The 19387-nt window shown below is 36.9% G+C and overlaps 1 protein-coding gene across 1 annotated transcript in view; it reads left to right on the top strand.

The window, feature by feature from the left end:
- The window catches only part of adam9a (ADAM metallopeptidase domain 9a), an 88536-nt gene that overhangs the window by 47980 nt on the left and 21169 nt on the right, over positions 1-19387 (top strand). The window contains 3 exon segments of the mRNA NM_001004678.1: positions 1510-1575; positions 1809-1880; positions 4798-4842. Coding sequence (NP_001004678.1) covers positions 1510-1575; positions 1809-1880; positions 4798-4842 — 183 coding nt within the window.

Genomic DNA, 19387 nt, shown 5'->3' with positions numbered 1-19387 from the left:
ATGGCAATAAATGGTTTAGTAACTCAACTTCATCCAGTTTTGTGACCTAATCTAAAGTGAGGACTATGTATGCTTTATAAATCCCTTATTAATAACAGTTAAAGGCTCAGTTATCGTATAAACAGGAAACAAAAAGAACATAAATGACTTTATTCTTTTCTATTCATTTGAAGATACACAAATGATACTGTACTTCAAAAGAAAAATAAATCTTTGCAACCTGATCTAAAATAAAATTACTTTACAGTTTAAACATCGCTAAAATCATTAAAATGTTGTATCCTAATATATTGTTGAACTATTACATTGCTGTTGTTTTATCCAATTTGATATTATATTTTGACACTCCTGTTATTTGGCAATGTTTAAACATTACCGTGATTTAAAATTTTTAGATAAGATTGCAAAGATTATTAATCAGATTACTTAGCCTTTAATTGTCATTTATAAGAGATTTACGAAGCATAAATAGTCCTCACTTTAGATTAGGTCACAAAATTACGTTGTGTTAACGTAGCACAAAAAGTTGTGTTAATAAAGCATTTATTAACATGCAAATTAACTATTAATATATGCCTGAATAATAAGATATATAAACGTTGATTTTAATAGTTTAATAATCCTTTACTAGCTCATTTTGAATCATCTTTAAAATACCACCAACTACTCTTAAATACGATGAATTTGCTCTTCAGTGTTTGGACTCTCAGTAATGACTTTAAACCACACTGAACTGAGCTAAACTGAACTGAACTTAAACACTAAAAACTGAACTACCCTGATCCAGTTACTATGACCATTCACGTGAAGCTGCTTTGACACAATCTACATTGTAAAAGGGCTATACAAATAAAGCTGAATTGAATTGAATTTAATTAGTTTAGTACTGAAAAATCAAACAGTCACAAATTATGAAGAGTAAAATTATTATGCACATTATAAAAGTGCTTCTAAGTCAAGAATAAAGCTTTTGTAGCTGTATTTATATACTGCTTGCTAATGTCTATTAATGTAGAGTTCATTCTTAACAGATAATGAATTCACTATTTGCTAAGGCTTAATAAACTATTCATAGTGTGTAGTTATTATAAAGTGTTACCAGTTTATTTTGCAACATAATCTAACATCACCATTCTTCTATTTTGTTATTTTTAGAAATACATTTAAACACTTATTAAAGCAAAGCACTTTTTCATAATACTAAGAATAATATGCCTATCTCACAAACATGGCGATCAGGACTGGAATGGGGAAGCATTGTTTCCGGTTGCCCAGCTGCCACTACTATCGCTATTCATTTATAATAGACTTTGAACAGATTCGTTTCCTATCAGTCATTATTTACCTGACAAAGTCATTTAGTAATGTTCCGCTCGTTCTGCCCTCACAGCTCTTGGCTCCGCCCCACTTGCGACAATTATTATTTCAGTTATTGTTATTATAGTGACGCTTGCCTTTGCAAACACCGCTGAAAATAAAACTAAAGTCTTTGTCTGTCTGTCCAAACAGCGAAAGAGGGCAGTGCTACACCAGACACACTATGTGGAGCTTCTGATGGTGGTGGATAATGAGAGAGTAAGTCATGTAAAACTTTTCCTTTCCTCATTGTTTGATGGTTATGTCACACTCAGCACGTAGCTTTTAAACTGTGAACAGTTTGTGTGAGGCTATTGAATTGAAGTAGCCAAGTGAATGAAAATGTTTGATTGCCCCTGTCTCAGTCAATAAAGTATAAATGTGGCATGAGAAATGTCTAGTTTCTGAAAAATCATAATTTATTTTTTCCCTTTTTCTCTTTTTTTTAACAGTATAACTACAAAAACAGGAATCATACAGCAGTACGCGAGGAGGTGGTGCAGATTGCCAACTATGTTGATAGTGTAAGTTTTCCTGCTTGTTTTAATACAGTATGAATGCAAAGAATGCCTTTTTATTCGAGACTACTCGTGTAAATATACAGTTGAATTATTAGCCCTCCTGTCTTTCCCCAATTACTTTTTCATGGATTGTAACACATTTCTAAACATACTAGTTTTAATAACTCATTTCTAATAACTGATTTCTTTTATCTTTGCCCTGATGCCACTAAATAATATTTTAGGAATTGGATATTGGTCAGGGATTGGATTAGGGAATGACGAGGACTCGATTGCTTGGCACAAAAACATGGTTTTATTAATTTTAAAATAAAACAAAAACAACCCCGATGGGGAAAACATTAAAAAAAGTGTTCTGACAGGGAAAAGCAGGGCTGGACAACAAACTCGGACAGTACACCAGACGTGAGGAGAAAATAAAGGAGAAATAATTAACAAACAGGTAAACTAAATCAACTTATAATGGGTTAACAAGGAGGGTGGGACTAGTCAATAGACAGGAGAGCACATGACTCAAAAAAACAACACAAATCAAGAATAAAACACGCAGCCGAAGAGAGAACTTATTAACCGCATGTTCACATGAAACATGACAGTAAAGCATGTGGGCACAATGTAGGCACTAGGCCACATGCTTTAACAACACAAACAGAATGCAAGGCGCAAATACACGATAAATAAAAACACACACACATGCAAAGTGCATGTTTCATCCCAGTGCAAACCGAAACCAACTAGACGCTAAGAATGAAACGGCACACAGCCGACAGAACAAACACTAAAACCAGGATGAGAGTGCAGCCAAGACGTAGCATACAAGCACTCATACAAAAGACGAAGACGAAAACTCAAACCGAGCACAACATATAAGACAAGACAGGACTAATGTCTGGACTCAAGACCGAAGTGGCAAAATCCTGACAAAGACACTAGCACTCAGCTTAAAGTAACATTTAAAAGCTGGTTAATTAGGCAAGTTATGGTAAATAGGCAATGATTCTATAACAGTGGTTTGTGCGGTAGACAATAAAAAATTTCTTGCTTTATTAAGCATAATTTGGGAAATATTTCAAAAAGAAATAACAATTCAGAGGAGGGCGAATAATTTTGACTTCAACTGTATGTAACTTGTAAAATGCAAGCTGTTTAAAACTCTGTTAAGCCAGTGTTGGGTCAAATATGGACAAACACAACAGTTTAGTTTAATTTAAATTTTCATAACTAAATTGTTGGGTTTGTCCATATTCGGCTCATATTCATTTTAGAGTGTAGTCATCATTTATACATCACTAAACAGTCATTATTAAGAGAAGGGAGATCATTGGGAGAGTTCTTACTGTAGTATTTCTCTCAAACGTTATGTGAGATCTGCTTCCTAAGTGTCTGTATGTTGTCTGATGCAGCAGAGGGTGGAGATTAAGGCCGTACTCACACTATGCACATGTCACAGACTCGGTCCCAGTTAATCCACTCACCAACCAGCAGAGGTCCCGCTCGCCCGACTACTGAAGTCAAACGAACTCCATTACCCACAAGACCCCGTGGGACCTTGATTACCGTCCAGCTGAAACGTATACACACACATGCATATAAGCCCTTCTCGCCATGTCATTCAGTGCGAAGTCTTGTTTTGCTCTGCATTCAATTTTAAGCGTTTTCCACATTATCTGACTGTTTACTATTGCCGACCCGGACCGATTGTTTACCTGTGATTCTATGCTGCCTGCCCAGATCCTAGCCTGTATCCTCTTCTATGTATTCCTGCTGCCTGCCTACAACTTTGCTTGTGACCCGACTGAGTGAGTGCCTTGATTTACCCATCTCGACTGTGAAACGTACACCTGCTTTTTTATTTGTGTTACTTTCAATAAAGACGCTGCAAATGGATCCCCCTTCGTCTGACTCTTCATCACAGTACAGTTGTCTCGAACCATGCCAAAGCACGCTTCTCCGCCCTCCCGTCTCCCCCGACGGCCCGCACTCACATTACAATCTGGCCTGGGCACGCTTACGTCATCGATGCTGCGATGTTCAGTAAGCGCTCTTGCTCAGCACAATGGGGACTTCTCTAGTTATATCGTTTCAGTCGTTTGATATGCGGTGACACGCTGTCAGATATTTCGCAGATCTGCCACTTTTAGCGCTCATAAACAAGCAAAAAAGCCCTCGTGCTGCAGGAATGAGGAGGTTTACTGAAGGTGCAGCTATCTTGCAGTGACGGGTTTGCGTATATAATAAACTGCGGCAGTTTGCGTTCATTGAACAGTAAGCTTGATTAATAAATCCATATGAAACAGTCCTTTAAAGTCACGTCTCGCTTTCAGTTTCGGGCTTTTGCATGTTTTGCACTCACAGTACAAGCGTACCATGCCAAAGCCCAAGTGAACCACACTCAGGCCCACCTCTTCCAACCGGGCCAGGGCCGGCCAAGTGAACCGTGCCTGAGCCAGATTCAGCACACTCACACTTCTCAAACTATCCGGAAACGGGGCTGGGCACGGTTCGGATAGCATAGTGTGAGTACGCCCTAAGGCAAACTGACAGGCACATGGGAACGGTGGGCGGGGAGGACTAGCATTAAAGGCACAGTCCATGAAAACCACTACCTGATGTTCAGAGCTATAAAATAGAAACTTCTGAAAGGTCTAATAAATAATCTAATGGGTGTTTTGAGCTGAAAATGTACAAGAATGTACTTGAAAAATACAAGCTGTTAAAAACTCTGTTAAGCCAGTGTTGGGTCAAATATGGACAAACACAACAATTCAGTTTTGTCAATTTTGACAACCAAATTGTTGGGTTTGTCCATACTTGGCTCATAATCATTTTAGAGTGTAGTCATCATTTATACATAACTAAACAGTCAATATTAAGAGAAGGAGTAATTGTCTTATTTGATTTTGGTTCTGCTTCCTATTAGATGTATATACCACTGAATATTCGAATTGTTTTGGTGGGGCTGGAGATCTGGAACATGCAGAACTTGATCAATATTGATGGCAGCGCTGGAGAGGTGTTGAGCCGCTTTACGCAATGGAGAGAAAAAGAGCTTGTTCATCGTCGACGCCATGACAGCGCACAGCTCATCCTGTAAGAGCTTTTCTCTGTTGCAAATGTTATCAAATGTTAGAAGTAGGGTTTGCACGATGTACAGTTTCAGCATTGATATCGCAATATCACAAAAGTCACATCACAAGATCTTCAAAGTCAAGTTGGGACTATAATTAAGTAGAACACATGATTTGTGCAATCGTTACATAATTTAACCCTAATAGAGTGAAAGATTGTGATTTGCATATTTTTAAGACCCGTGACTGTAAGATCTCAAGCAATTTAAACCATTTAGGAAAAATAAATGATAAAGTTTTTAACTTTAACGATGATTAATTGTATAAAATTGTCTGAATACTGATACTGACTCCCCACAAACCCATAAGACACTTTCTATTTAATTTGTATCTTTGTTCTGTTGTATTCATTATGTTTGTATTTTGTTTATTATATTTTATGCAGACGCTCTTTCCTACAAAAGCATCCCAAGTAATCTAAAATTATGAATTCTTTCCTAATAGTGTTACTAAAAATGGCCCAATCCCAATTCTATCCCTCAGCCCTTTCACTTACCACTACACCTCGTTTTGCACGTTCCCATGAAGGGGTAGGGGTGTCCCAATTCTCTCCAGCTTGAAGGTGTATGGCTGAGGGGAAGGGCTAGATAGCCCTTGAAATAGAGATTTTTCAGGACCACACTCAAAACCAAGGGGTACCAAAATTTCCCTGAATACACCATCAAGTCAGAAGTTAGTATTTTTGTCATTATTATGAATTTTTGAAGCAATCATATGTTTTAATACATTCATAACAGTGTTAGTGTTTTACCATCATGCTTTTAAAAAAAAATTATAAAAAAGCACAAAATTTCGCTATCTATAATCCATAATAATAATTCCTGTATGGTAGTCTCACAACATACATTCACATCTGTCACTCGATGACTCTAGAATACCCTGTCAGAAAAGTCTAGTGGCTGGGGCTGAGCTTTTTACAGTGTCTGGTTTAACGTTCATGTTGATTTCTTTTGCACAGAAGAAGTCCAGGGTGTAAATGCACAGTGCAGTTACGATCATATTGCCACATTATATCGTTTTGATAACATGATATCGTTGCCTTCAGTGATTTCCTGAAGATAAATACCAAAAAACAACGGAACTGGAATAACTACAACAGTCGCCATTGTCAGATCTCATATGAAGTACGAGCTCTTGATGACATATGAGCACGTGTGCGGGTGTTGTAGTGGTGTCCCATTTATTAAGGGTAAAATTTGAAGGTCTTCCCCTTCACCCTCGGTTTCAAGGGCCAAAGGGAAGGGGTACAAAAATAGATTTAGGATTGGGCCTAAATCTTTTTTATATTCATATCGCTATTTATATATATTCAGGGCTTGCAAAATTTCTAAATCCCTGGTAGCCTTTTGGACAAGAACACTTCAGTTTTTGGTGGCCCGAAATCAATTTAAGTGACCAAAATTGTTTATTAAATAAAAAGAAATACATACATTTACTAAATAAAAGAGTTGTAATGCATTCGTTATAAGCTACATTTACAGTTTAAGTCAGAATTATTAGCCCCCTTTTGATTTTTTTTTTTCCTTTTTTTAAATATTTCCTAAATGACGTGTAACAGAGAAAGAAATTTTTCTCAATATGCCTTATAATATTTTTTTCTTCTGGAGAAAGTATTGTTTGTTTTATTTCAGCTAAAATAAAAGCAGTTTTTATTTTTTTAAAACCATTTTTAAAATTATTAGCCCCTTTGAGCTAATATATATATATTATTTTATTTTTTTACTGTCTATTAACCAAACTATTTGTCTCTTAAAAAAGAATAAAAACCTTTTATGTCTACCATTAATGATTTATTTTTCCTATTTTTTATCAACTCTGTATGAATAATCAGTTCTTTTGACAACACCAGTTAGCACAAACACAAATTCACACATATATTGATAGGGGTTTCTCAATGCATAAAAATTACATACGACATAATTACCCAATTTGTGAAAGAATGCAAAAGCATTGACAAAAACTACATGTTCCCTCCCTTTAAAATAGCCCGACGGGCAAGGTGGGTTAAATTTTGATAGCCCTGAAATTGCAGAAAAACTAAATATTGTAATGGCAGTTTATTTATTTTTATTTTTTTCCTAAAAACCCAGTACTAATGACCAGACTCTCTATAGGACATGAATCATCATGTGTGGAAGATATACAGATATCATTAATAACCACTAGACCTTCATGTCTGTAAATAACTTGTGCCAAAATATGATTTATATATGTATGTATTTATGTATGTGTGTATATATATATATATATATATATATATATATATATATATATATATATATATATATATATATATATATATATATATATTATTGTGAAGCATCTTCAAAAAAATTAAGACGATCTTTTAATTGTGATTTTTATAGTTTTCTCCTTTTTACAGAAAGAAAGGGTTCGGTGGAACAGCAGGCATGGCGTTTGTTGGCACAGCTTGTTCCAGAAGTCACGGTGGCGGAATTAATGCGGTATGATGCCTCTGATCCACTCCTCATATGCTACAGACTTTCACCATTATCTGAATCTCTGTGTGTCTTTGTGTATGTGGATGAATGTATATGTGTGTGTGTTTTCCCTTCAGTTCACCAATAATAACGTGATGTCCTTTGCCTCCATTGTGGCTCATGAGCTGGGTCATAATCTTGGGATGAACCACGATGATGGCCGAAACTGTAAATGCGATGTCACACACTGCATTATGAACTCGGGGGCAACGTGAGTGTTTTTCCGTGTTTATGTCGTACATTTTAGTGTTCTGCCTGGGTTCCCATGCTTCTTGAAAGTACTTGGATTTCAAGCATATGGATTCAAGGCCTGGAAAGTTCTTAGGTACATACTTTAGGTATATAAAAGCGCTTGAATAAAATTTTGAATCAAAGTTTATTTACGTTTTATTTCAAAAGTTGTACTCAATTAACAAAAACAGAATGAGAAATTTGTAAATTAAAAATCTTAAACTTAAATCTTGTACAATAAAGGCAGATTTATATCTAAAAGCAAACACTTATGTTTTGGTGCAGCATTCACGCGGCCGCATACCCCTCACCACTTTTCTAAAAATGTAACTACACGTCGCAACGACATGTATCGCAAGCTCTGTGATTGGTCGGCTTGGTATCTGTGATGATCGTGGGTGGTGCTGAGAGCCACGAGCCTGATGGAGCGAGTTTCAAGTTTTCAAGCGAGTTTTACTGCAGCAAGTGTCAAGTTCTGTGAAGGAGCTCTAGATGGAAACTTTTGTTTTGTGTTTACCTTATTATTAAAGTTGTTGCACGTCCAAGGGTTTCCAACTCTGAATAAGCGAGTTTGAGCTATTTGTACATTAAGGTAGCGTTCAGAAAAATAAAACAACCATGAAGGAACTTGACACAGAGGAACATAAAAACAAACTCCCAGCTAGCGTTTCGTGTTACTTCAGAGCAACACAAAAAGCAAAAGTGTAAATGCACGACCCGTACGTGCAAGGCAGGCACTGTGGGTCATGCTGATTACTTGAGGCAAGAAGATAAATCAGCCTTAACACTATAATGCAATGCACAAATCATGCACAATTGATCAGTATTTCAGAAACTTCATTTGAATATTTGAAATAGTTAATATTTTTGAAAATGACTGACATTTTTATGTAAATATTAAGTGTAAGTGAAATGCTACAATACTTCCCACAGGTTTGAAATATATTAGTGGTGGTAGCCGGATTGGAACACACCATTTACCCACATCACATAAATAGTTAACAAACATAATTACATTTTTAACTGTAACTATTTATTATGACAGTTATACACTGTTACTTTTCAACGGGTTAAAGTAAAAAAAAGACTGTTTAAAAAAAACAGCTATTCAGGAGCCATGTGCACCCATTGACAGGTCAAATCTGCTTTCTCTCTTTCAAGTACATCGCAAACTTGAATGTCAAAGCATTTTATATATGTTTTATATATAAATTTTATATATCAATGTATTATATATATATAAATTAGCCTATGTAATATATTAACATTAACTTCATAAAATAATCAGCAAATGAGAAATAAATGACAGAAATATGAAATGAAACAGACAATATCTCAAAAAATTATCATAATTACAAGGTTGAAACATGTAGATTATTTAAATAAGGCAAATGCGTTGATTAACCATTACTAATGGTGCACATATATTTTGCAGCCAGTTTAGACCAGTCATTTCTTCCTCTTTGAGTATAAAGTCATTTAGATTAAAGGGCCACGAAACCCCCCTGTTTAAGCAGGGTGTTTTCACACCTCTAGTTTGGAAAAAGTCAGGAAAGTGGGTGAGTCCAGCTCTGTTTAGGGGGGAGTGTTGGAGGAGGGAAAGAGGGAAGGTGCATAAAAATGGGAGTTTCTGTTTGGGCACGCAGATTTTCAGGCAAAACAAACACAGAGGCAGGGCAGAAAGACAGTGATTGTGTTTACATGGACATCAGTAGTCAAATAATTTGCCAAATTATTAAATGGTGGACTTTAACTGCAGTTTGGCTCTTTCATTCAGGAACATTTTATGCATGCCCCCGTGACAAATGAGATATTTTATTCAAGGAACTGCTGGAAGCGTGTATTTTAAATGGAACGTTTAATACCTCATGGCAAATGAGAGAAAAAAACCTCTGCATTTCTCTGTAACTTAGATGCACTTGGTAGGTAGCGTCAGAAAGCTGTGTGTGTCATTCCTGTCACAAAATGCGACGAAAATCCTGCACAACAGTAATAGTTTGATTGCGGTGTTTACATATTTACACTCAGAGAGCCGCATTTACAGCGGATCTTTCAGTCTATAATATTATAGTGATATTAACGTACTGTAAACTTTAGTAACTTAGAAATCATTTTGACTAAGGTCCGTCTTTAAACACTGAAAGAGTACTGCTGACGATACTAACTAACTTTGCCATCTGAATAAACAAAGACCAATGATCGCTTACTAAATCTGTAGAGACAGGACAATCAAAACCATCTGGAGCCGCGTCTTTTATAAAAGGAGACAAGCAGCAAATCCGAATTTCACTATTTCCAGGTGAGAAAAGCTCTTGGTTAAAAAATGTTCCTTAGACACGTATTTCTGTTGCGTGCAATGTAATATACATGAGAGTCCAGCTGCACTCTCATAGCAAGAAAATGAAAACAAAACCTTTGTTGCAGCACATTATAAAAGCAACACTGACGACCCGTATCTCCAAACAATTCTTCTTCTACTTCCACTTGTATTGGCAACACAACGTGGCGTCTCTCTGCTTTCTGAACACTGTTTCAGGTAAAACAGTCTTCGTAGCTATCACGCATATTAATGAAGTTGCACCTCATACACAATAGAGCGCGCCAATTGGTTTAAACCAAGTCTTTCTCATGAATTAATGCTGCACACTCGGAGACGTCACAATGCACTCGCAGGTACAGACATCCAGTCCACAAGCTGGAATGCACGCAAGTATCTAATCTCCGTGACGCAGCTTCAAAAATTTGTTTCAAACCGGAAGAACGAATTTGCACATAACAACGCAAAAACAACCAGTTTTCACTTTTAAGTGAAATATATGTGTCCTATTAGTGTTTGTAGCAGCGTGGGACACATATATGACTGTCAACAGCTCAAAAATGTGTTTTGGTGTTTCGTGACCCTTTAAAATAATTAATTGTGCTCAGTCACCTGCAAAGCCAAGCGAAAGTACGCTTAAGTAAAAAGGTAATGCAAAAATGCATGCAAGCTTTATAAAGTGAAAGCAGAAGTTGAACCCCGGACATTTTGAGAGATTTAGAAAACCTGGTTGGATGAATTTTTCAAACGGACGAAGTCCAAAAAAGGACATCCCTGTGGGAGTGTTGACACAACGAAACGGGTAAACGAGAGAAGATTTTCCACAACAAAATCGATCATGAATATTTGGTTATATTGGGCGTTTAAAAAAAAAAGTGTTAAAGGATGATAATAATAGTAAAAAAATAGTGTCACTAAATTACTTGGCATGCCGTTAATATACCTGAGCGGTAACGTCTGTGTGGGAAGCACCGTGTTAAGTACAGTAAGGACATTTCATGTGGTTCCTCAAATATGTTGAGGGTATGAAATACAAAGTTGTTTGATTTAAAAATATCAGCGTTTTAAAAAGTCCTTCAATTTGCTGTGTATGAAAGCATGGGAACTGGTTGTGTGGGATGTTTGTTTTGACTGGTTTCTATGTTTTTAGTGGCTCTCGTAACTTCAGCAGCTGCAGCGCTGATGACTTTGAGAAGATGATCTTGAACTCGGGGGGCCGGTGTCTGCTGAACATACCACGGCCTGATGAGGCGTACAGTGCCCCCTTCTGCGGGAACAAGCTGGTGGACGTGGGTGAAGAGTGTGACTGCGGATCAGAGGAAGTGAGTTTGCTGACTCCAGATGAGATTAGATATTGGGCCGACTGTTGGCTAATTTGGTAACCAGCTCTGCTAATTTATAATAAAAATAAATCACCTCAGGTCACATAACCCAGTCTCCTCAGAGGGGAAAGGGACTATGGGACCACAAGATTAGATGTAATTCGACATTGGTTGGATGGAATAACAGGTTTCCTGCACAACAACAAGGAAACCAGAAACTACAAACTACTTGAAACATACTACTTTTTTATGAGTTTAGATGTTAAAAGGGATGAGACGTAACATTTAAGTGAGCAACTGATATAATGTGTACAACAGATTAAAGAGCACCTATTTTGGGTTTTTGAAAATGACCTTCCATGTAGTGTAATTGACATGTTTGCTCAATTTATATGTTTCCTATAGCTTCTACATCATAATGTCGACATAGCGTTGAGTTCCACTTGAAAGGAAACTCAGTAATACTATGCTGCATCAGTAATGAAGACTGTTGAGGCATTCTTTGGATAGGTTAATTGTGTGTGTGTGTGTGTGTGTTTCAGGAGTGTGAGAAGGACCCTTGCTGTGAGGCAAAGACATGTAAGCTGAGGTCGGGAGCTCAGTGTGCGTATGGAGTCTGCTGCAAGAACTGCAGGGTAATTATACCTTTTCTTACATCGTAGCAGAGATGCAAACCTTATATTTAACTAAACTATTAATAAAATTATACAATTAATCAGTAATCTAATAAATCATTTAATTTGAATTTGAAATAATAAATATTAAGAAGTTTATATACAGTAAATATTACATAAACACTTAAGAATGTTATGAAATGCTTTTCCAAATTATGTTGCTCAAGTTTATTTTATAAACTCTTTTTAATGGCAATTTGTTTTTGTTTTAAAGAAATGTTCATTAACAAGACAGCTAATTTTGTTGTCTTGGTAATGTCAAGTTGTCATGACGAGGACAAAAGCAGGTTGTGATGTATTTACTCATGTCAAGTGTACTTGTGTCATAACAAACAATATATTTTTTGCATTTAAAATCTCATAACTGAGGGAATGACACTTAATGACAGTTGTTATAAGCATGCACAAAATCACATTCATATTCTTGACTTGTCATAATTAAAGACTTATCACAATTTTATGAACACCCCTTTGAGTAAAGCGTTACCAGTTTTTCTTCAAAAGTTGAAGGTTTTATTTAGCATGTCAGTTTTTATCTAGCAGGGTTTTAAAAAGTCATACAATGTCTTAAAGTTCGAAAACTAAATTTTAGGCCTTAAAATGTCCTAAATTTACAGCAATATTGTGTTGTTGGTCTTAAATTTTCAACCATTCATCCATTTTGAAATGTATTTTTTGTTAATGATATTATATGTATGATATTTTTGATCGAAAATAAATCAAATCTTCTTAATTGAGTCCTAATTTTCCCATGTCCATGCAAAGTTCTAGTCAGGCAAACATTTATCCAATCACAAATAATCTATCACAATAAAACTTTTAACAAAAGTGTGATTTTTAACTTTTAATATTTACCAATATGGTTTAATTATCTTCCATATAATATATATTTTTTAAGCTACCAGGTGGTAATACTGACTTAAACAGTTTGCATACATTTAGTTTATTATAATTTTAAAACTTGTCAAAAACGTTTAAGCATTGTGTTAGGGGAAAAATTGCATATACATATGAAGTCAGAATTATTAGCCCCGAGTTTATTTTCCCCCCAATTTCTGTTTACCGTAGAGAATTTTTAAAAATACGTTTGTAAACATAATAGTTTTTTTAAAAACTGATTTATTTGATCTTTGCCATGATGACAGTAAATAATTGTCAGGGTTAGTGAGGGGAAATGGGGAAAAAGGAGCGAGGACTCAAGTGCAGGAAAAATGGGAATTTATTAAATAATAAAAATAAAATAAAATGCAAAATAAACTACCCCGAGGGGGAAAACATTAACAAAACAAATGCATACACATACAAACAGGACTAGGCAGGCTGGCAAGGATGAGGACTGGAAACACGACAGGACAAGACTTCAAACAACAACATGTGATGACGAACTGGCAAAGGACTGAAAACATGAGGGGGATTATAAAACAAAAAGTAAATTGACACACAGGTGAACATGACAAACTAATAATGAGTAAACAAGGAGGGAGGGACTAGACAATAGACGGGAGAGCGCATGACACAGAGAGACAATACAAGCCATGCGCTCACATAACACAACACTGAAGCACACGACAAAAGCACGTGACCACAATGTAAACACCGAGCCACGTGCTTTGACAAAAGACGCAAGACACGAGCACACGATGAATGAAAACACTCACCGTGCGCTCACACACGCAGCGTGCATGCTTCATCCCAGCGCCGACCAAAACCGAAACCAACAAGACTGAGACGCTGGGAATGAAACACCACACTGCTGACAGACGAAAACACAAACACTAGTACACGAGCGCGCGCGTCTGACGGACACAGTGCGTGCGCGGCCACATCAAGCGGCATCGCGCACACTCTGCGTACACCCTTGACGGCGCGCGCGCACACAGAGACAGAAACAGGACCGGACATGGGTAATGTCAGAGCTCTGCCACCAAAACAAGAATTTACAAAGACCAGAGTGGCAGAACCCTGACAATAATATTTTACTAGATATTTTCAAGACTTCTATACAGCTTAAAGTGACATTTAAATGCTTAACTCGGTTAATTAGGTTAACTAGGCAGCTTAGGGTAATTAGACAAGTTTAAGACAAATTCTGATTGCAACTGTATACAGTTTGCTTGTTTTGATGCGTCATTTAAAATATGTGGCTAAGCCTTTTTGATTAAGCACGTAAAAAACTTTTCCACTGGCCCAACCGATCAATAAAAAAAAAATAGTGTTGTGTTTAGCCCTGTTTAAGTCGTATAAGTTATGAATTTCATTCGTAATGGTCTTACATTTGACTTGATGAAACCTTCAGAAACCCTGTTATCAACATTAAAGCATTTGCTATGTGTTATTTTTAAACATTAGATATAGCAATGGTAATACAAGCTACAATAAAAAAACTATATCATGCTATTTTTGTTCAGGATATGCTGGGTCAAACATGCTAAATATGTTAATAGCATGAAATGCTGATTTTAAGTATATTACAAACACACTGAAAAATAAGTTTCTTACCTGCATTGCTTATAAAGGTAAAAGGCATTTTCATGTTATTCAATAATAAGTAAATTTTGGAATAGATTTTTTTCCCCCCCGTAAAGAACAGACTATAATTTTTTTGTGAATCGCTCAGTCATGCATTCAGCCATTATTTATAATGTTTACGAGAGTTTATGGAGCTATATTATACTTGTTTTAAACTAGGCTGTTACATTTGAGTTCCGAAACTTTCAGTATGTTTTTTTTTTTTTTTTCAGAGTAACCCTTTACATGTGTAACTGTAAACTGTAACTTTTTTTTACCATATAGCGATCGATGATTGGCTCCTGTACTTGTGGGCTGGGCTTTATTAACCATATTGACAGTTACACTTTTCCCCATTCAAAAAGATACGAGTGACATGTCTTGGGCATTCTATAGTCTTTGGTAATGCTCTTTAATTTTAGGAGATTACGAATTAGACATTAGGAAACCAACTGAAATAAGTATAAACTGACATGGTACAAATCATTATATTAAAATATGGTGAAGCTAAATAGACTGTGTCAAAAAAGTAAACAAATTAAGAAGAAAATCGAAAATCTGAAAAAAAAATCCTTACTTTAATACTTACTTTTAAATTTGATAACTTATTCTGGCCAGATTGCATGGCATAACTGTATTGGGTCCTACTTTATATTAGGTGGCCTTAACTGCTGTTTACTTGTATGAAAAATAAAAACAATGTACTTACTGTGTTCATAATGTACTGCAGAACACTATTGAGGTGGGTTACGGGTAGGGTTAAGGACCAGTTTGGTGGTAAGGGTTGGTTTAGGAGTAAGGGATGGTCAACAGTGTAATTACAGAAATTAATTACAGATGCAATTACAATCAATCATAAATAAAATAAAAAAAAAACATGTATTTACACTAAGTATGTTGGAACAAATGATTCATTTCAGTGTAAGGAAATCTTAGTTAAGGCCCCCTAATATAAAGTGGGACCCTGTATTGTCCTTCACACAGTGAATTTAAGACTAAATGTAGTTAGTCAAGTGTTTATAGTTCATCTGTTGTATTCATATACCATTTAACAATGTTCGATTTTCTCTTTGTGTGTGTCAGTTTTTGCCTGGAGGCAGCGTGTGCAGAAGCAGCACTGACGAATGTGATTTGGCGGAGTACTGTAACGGCTCATCTGCACTCTGTCAGAATGATGTCTTCAAACAGGACGGCCATCCCTGCAAACAAGACACGGCATACTGCTACAATGGCCAGTGTCAGCACTATGATACTCAGTGTCAGAACATATTTGGCAAGAGTGAGTACTAGGGTTGGGCATCTAAGCTATAATGCCGATCCGATACGCATCTCGATACAAAGAATACGATCCGATATATTAGCGATACATTTATGACATATTGCGATGCGAAACGATACGATTCACACCCATATCACGATACAATGCGATAATTCAGCACTAACTAATTAGATCAAGTTTATGAGATTGGTGCCATTAAATGAGTTTGATTAATTATTTATTAACCAAGCAAAACCAAGACTATTTTTACAAACTGGCTTTTCTCTCAGAGCCAGAGTGTCAGTTTACAGTAGAGGGCCATTTTAGAACATATAGCACATATTATTTAAGTATTTTCAAGATAAACAGAATGTATAAGTGCAATATATATTAAAAAATATGTATATATTTGCACTCTTTCAACATAAATAAATTTAGCATTGCACAACAAGAATTGTGATTTAACTTTTCAACTATGAAAACAAGTTTTACAAAGATATATTGTGCTACTGAATATTCAAAACTTAATGTCGTGAACTAGCAGTGTTATGCTGCGTTGAAACATCACTGTCACTGTAAACAACAGGCTAATAAAAATAAAACAAACCAGCAATCTTCTTGCTGTGAGGTGGTCAAACTACCCACTGTGCCACCGTGACACCCATTATTTTTATCATTATTATTATTAATATTATTATTATTATTATAATTAAATAAAAATTAACAGAAGGAGGTGTTCAAAACCTTCGTTCTCCGTGACACTAGGCTGAATAAATATCTTTGCAGATGAATAGGGCCGGCACGTCCATAGAGGCGACCTAGGCGGCCGCCTAGGGGGGCAGTATAGAGAGGGCGGCGTCCGCAACACCCCCCCTTACCACCCGCATCCTCAGTTATGTCCGCGACACCTCCATCAGCGCCCGCTTGTCCTCAGTTATATCCGCGCATAGGGTGGCAGAATAGAGGTCCGCGACACCCGCGTCCTCAGTTATATCCGCGCATAGGGCGGAAGAATAGAGGTCCGCGACACCGGCGCGTCCTCAGTTATATCCGCGCATAGGGTGGCAAAATAGAGGTCCGCGACACCGGCGCGTCCTCAGTTATATCCGCGCATAGGGCGGCAGAATAGAGGTCCACTGGAAGATGGAGCTTTCACAACAACACCGTGGCGCCGCTTCAAGTGAGATTTCAGATTACTCGTACTGCCCACGTATTTTACAGATGCGCGGCACACTTTTGCAAATTGCATCTGTCCTGTCATGTCGTCCATCCTTAAATCCATAATGTTGCCATACTTTAGATTTAAAACTCAGTGAGGAATAAAATGTTTGTTTTGCTTCTCGCGCTTTCTGAGGGCGCACCACTAGCTTCATCCGCACACCTGATACACCGAGTTGTAGTGAAAGTGTACACATCCGCAAATCCGTTAGGCTTACTTTATGTAGGTCGATTAAATTATGCGCCAAAAACAGGTTGACAACACTTGTTAATAAATAAAAAATACATTCTATATTAAAAATATAAGCTGTATCTTGGAAAAACAGATGCATCTCGCAAAAACCGATGCATCTCGATTTGCATCCAAAATTTCATTCATCCTCTGCTGCTCAACCGATGCACTCGCATCGTGCACGCGCATGACCGCGTATCGATACATATCGATTAATCTTCCCATCCCTAGTGAGTACACATCATTTTGTGCTTGTGGAGGTGTGTAATTTAAAGGTGCTGTATGTACATTTTTTTACTCTTCTAAAGCATAAAAAAAAACATAAAATGCTTGCAGATAATAAGGAAAGTTAAAATATGTGCTTTATGTGCCGGAATGTCTGTCTTTGTTTTGGTTCTTTTAACCCGCCCAATGCCAGTTTAGCCGATTATATTTCAGCAGCCCTTGTTTTTGGGGAAAACTGTCATTTCATTCATTCAGTCATAAAGGCCCTCAAAGTGTGCATCTGCGACTGAGAGTAACAGCCCAGAAATGAGACGCAGATTTAGAGTTTCACATGAGGTTATTATAAATTAGTGAGTATTTTAAATATTACGAACGAAACGAACAAAATTTAAATACAGCCATTCAGAAGCACAGAGTAGTGCACTCACTGCACTTCAGCGAAATGGTAAGGTTATGGTTTTTAGCTTGAAGGCGTAGGGCTAAGTCAGGGATTTCCAAACTCGGTCCTGGAGGGCCGGTGTACTGCAAAGTTTAGTTCCAACCCCAATCAGACACACCTGGGCCAGCTAATCAAGCTCTTACTAGACATTCTGGAAAGATCCTTGCAGGTGTGTTGAAGCAAGTTGGAGCTAAAATCTGCAAGACACCGGCCCTCCAGGACTGAGTTTGGACACCCTTGAGCTAAGCGGAAGGGGTAAATAGCCCTTTGAAAAAAGATGTTTCACGATCGCACTTGAAACCAAGGGGTGAGAAAATTTCCCAGAATACACCAGCTACAGCAGTATTGCTGAACCTGGAAGTAAGGAGATCCACAAATTAGTATTTTTTGTTATTATTATGAATTTTTACAACAAACAAACACGTTTTAATACATTCACCTACAGCAGTCGCCATCTTCTGATCTCATATGATGCATGAGATCACGATGACGTGTGCAGGTGCTGTAGTGCTGTCCCAATACTCAAGTGTAAAAAGTCTTTCCCCTTAACTCTCGGTTGTAAGGGCCAAGGGGAAGGGGAAGAGGTAGGGGTACAAAAATAGAATTGGGATTGGGCCTAAACCTCTTTAACAATATTAAATGTACATGCTGCATGACTGATATGTGCTTGCTTCACAGTTCTGAAGTTCCATTTCAAACGGTTTAATTTATTTTCAAGATTTAAACTGTTTAAAACATGACAAATTTACCTTTTAAATGACATTTTTAGATTTTAAAAAGGTATAGAAGTTTGTAATATCCTAAATAATCTTAGATATTTCTATAAAAAAATGTCTTTTACATCAAGCACAAAAAAAGAAAAATAATTGAAAAATATTTGTAAAAAATCATGTCAGTTGTTTTAATTTTTAAAAAATAATTACATGCAAGCATTTGTTTTATACAATTTATATTGCTACACAAATTTTCTTTGGAGTAAAATAACCAATATTAGCTCAGCTTTCAGCTGTTGTTGTTTTTTTTACGACGAGAGGATTTGATGTCAGAATAAATGCTGAGAATCGCTGATGTGACCCGTCTCTCTTTACTTTCTTGTAGAGGCTAAGGCTGCTCCTGAGCTGTGTTTTAAGGATGTTAACTCTAAAGGCGATCGCTTTGGAAACTGTGGCTACCATTCCAGTGGATTCAAGAAATGTGAAAGCAGGTACAGCAAGATACATGTCATTACAACTTAACTCAAACTTCACAACTAGGAAGTTCTGAATGTTGGCCTACATTCATAAAGACACGCGCAAACTTTTTCTGCCTGCAGGAACGCCATGTGTGGGAAACTACAGTGTGAGAATGTTCTTTCGTCGTCTGTCATTTTCGGCATTAAGCCAGCACGCATCGAGACCCCCATTGCGGGCACTACTTGCTGGGGTGTAGACTTCCGGTTGGGCTCTGACGTACCTGAT

Source organism: Danio rerio, chromosome 8, assembly GCF_049306965.1.
Source record: "Danio rerio strain Tuebingen ecotype United States chromosome 8, GRCz12tu, whole genome shotgun sequence".
In the NCBI taxonomy this organism is placed as follows: Eukaryota; Metazoa; Chordata; class Actinopteri; order Cypriniformes; family Danionidae; genus Danio; species Danio rerio.
The sequence above is the reverse complement of the archived record's forward strand: the minus strand, read 5'-3'. Positions and strand labels throughout refer to the sequence as shown.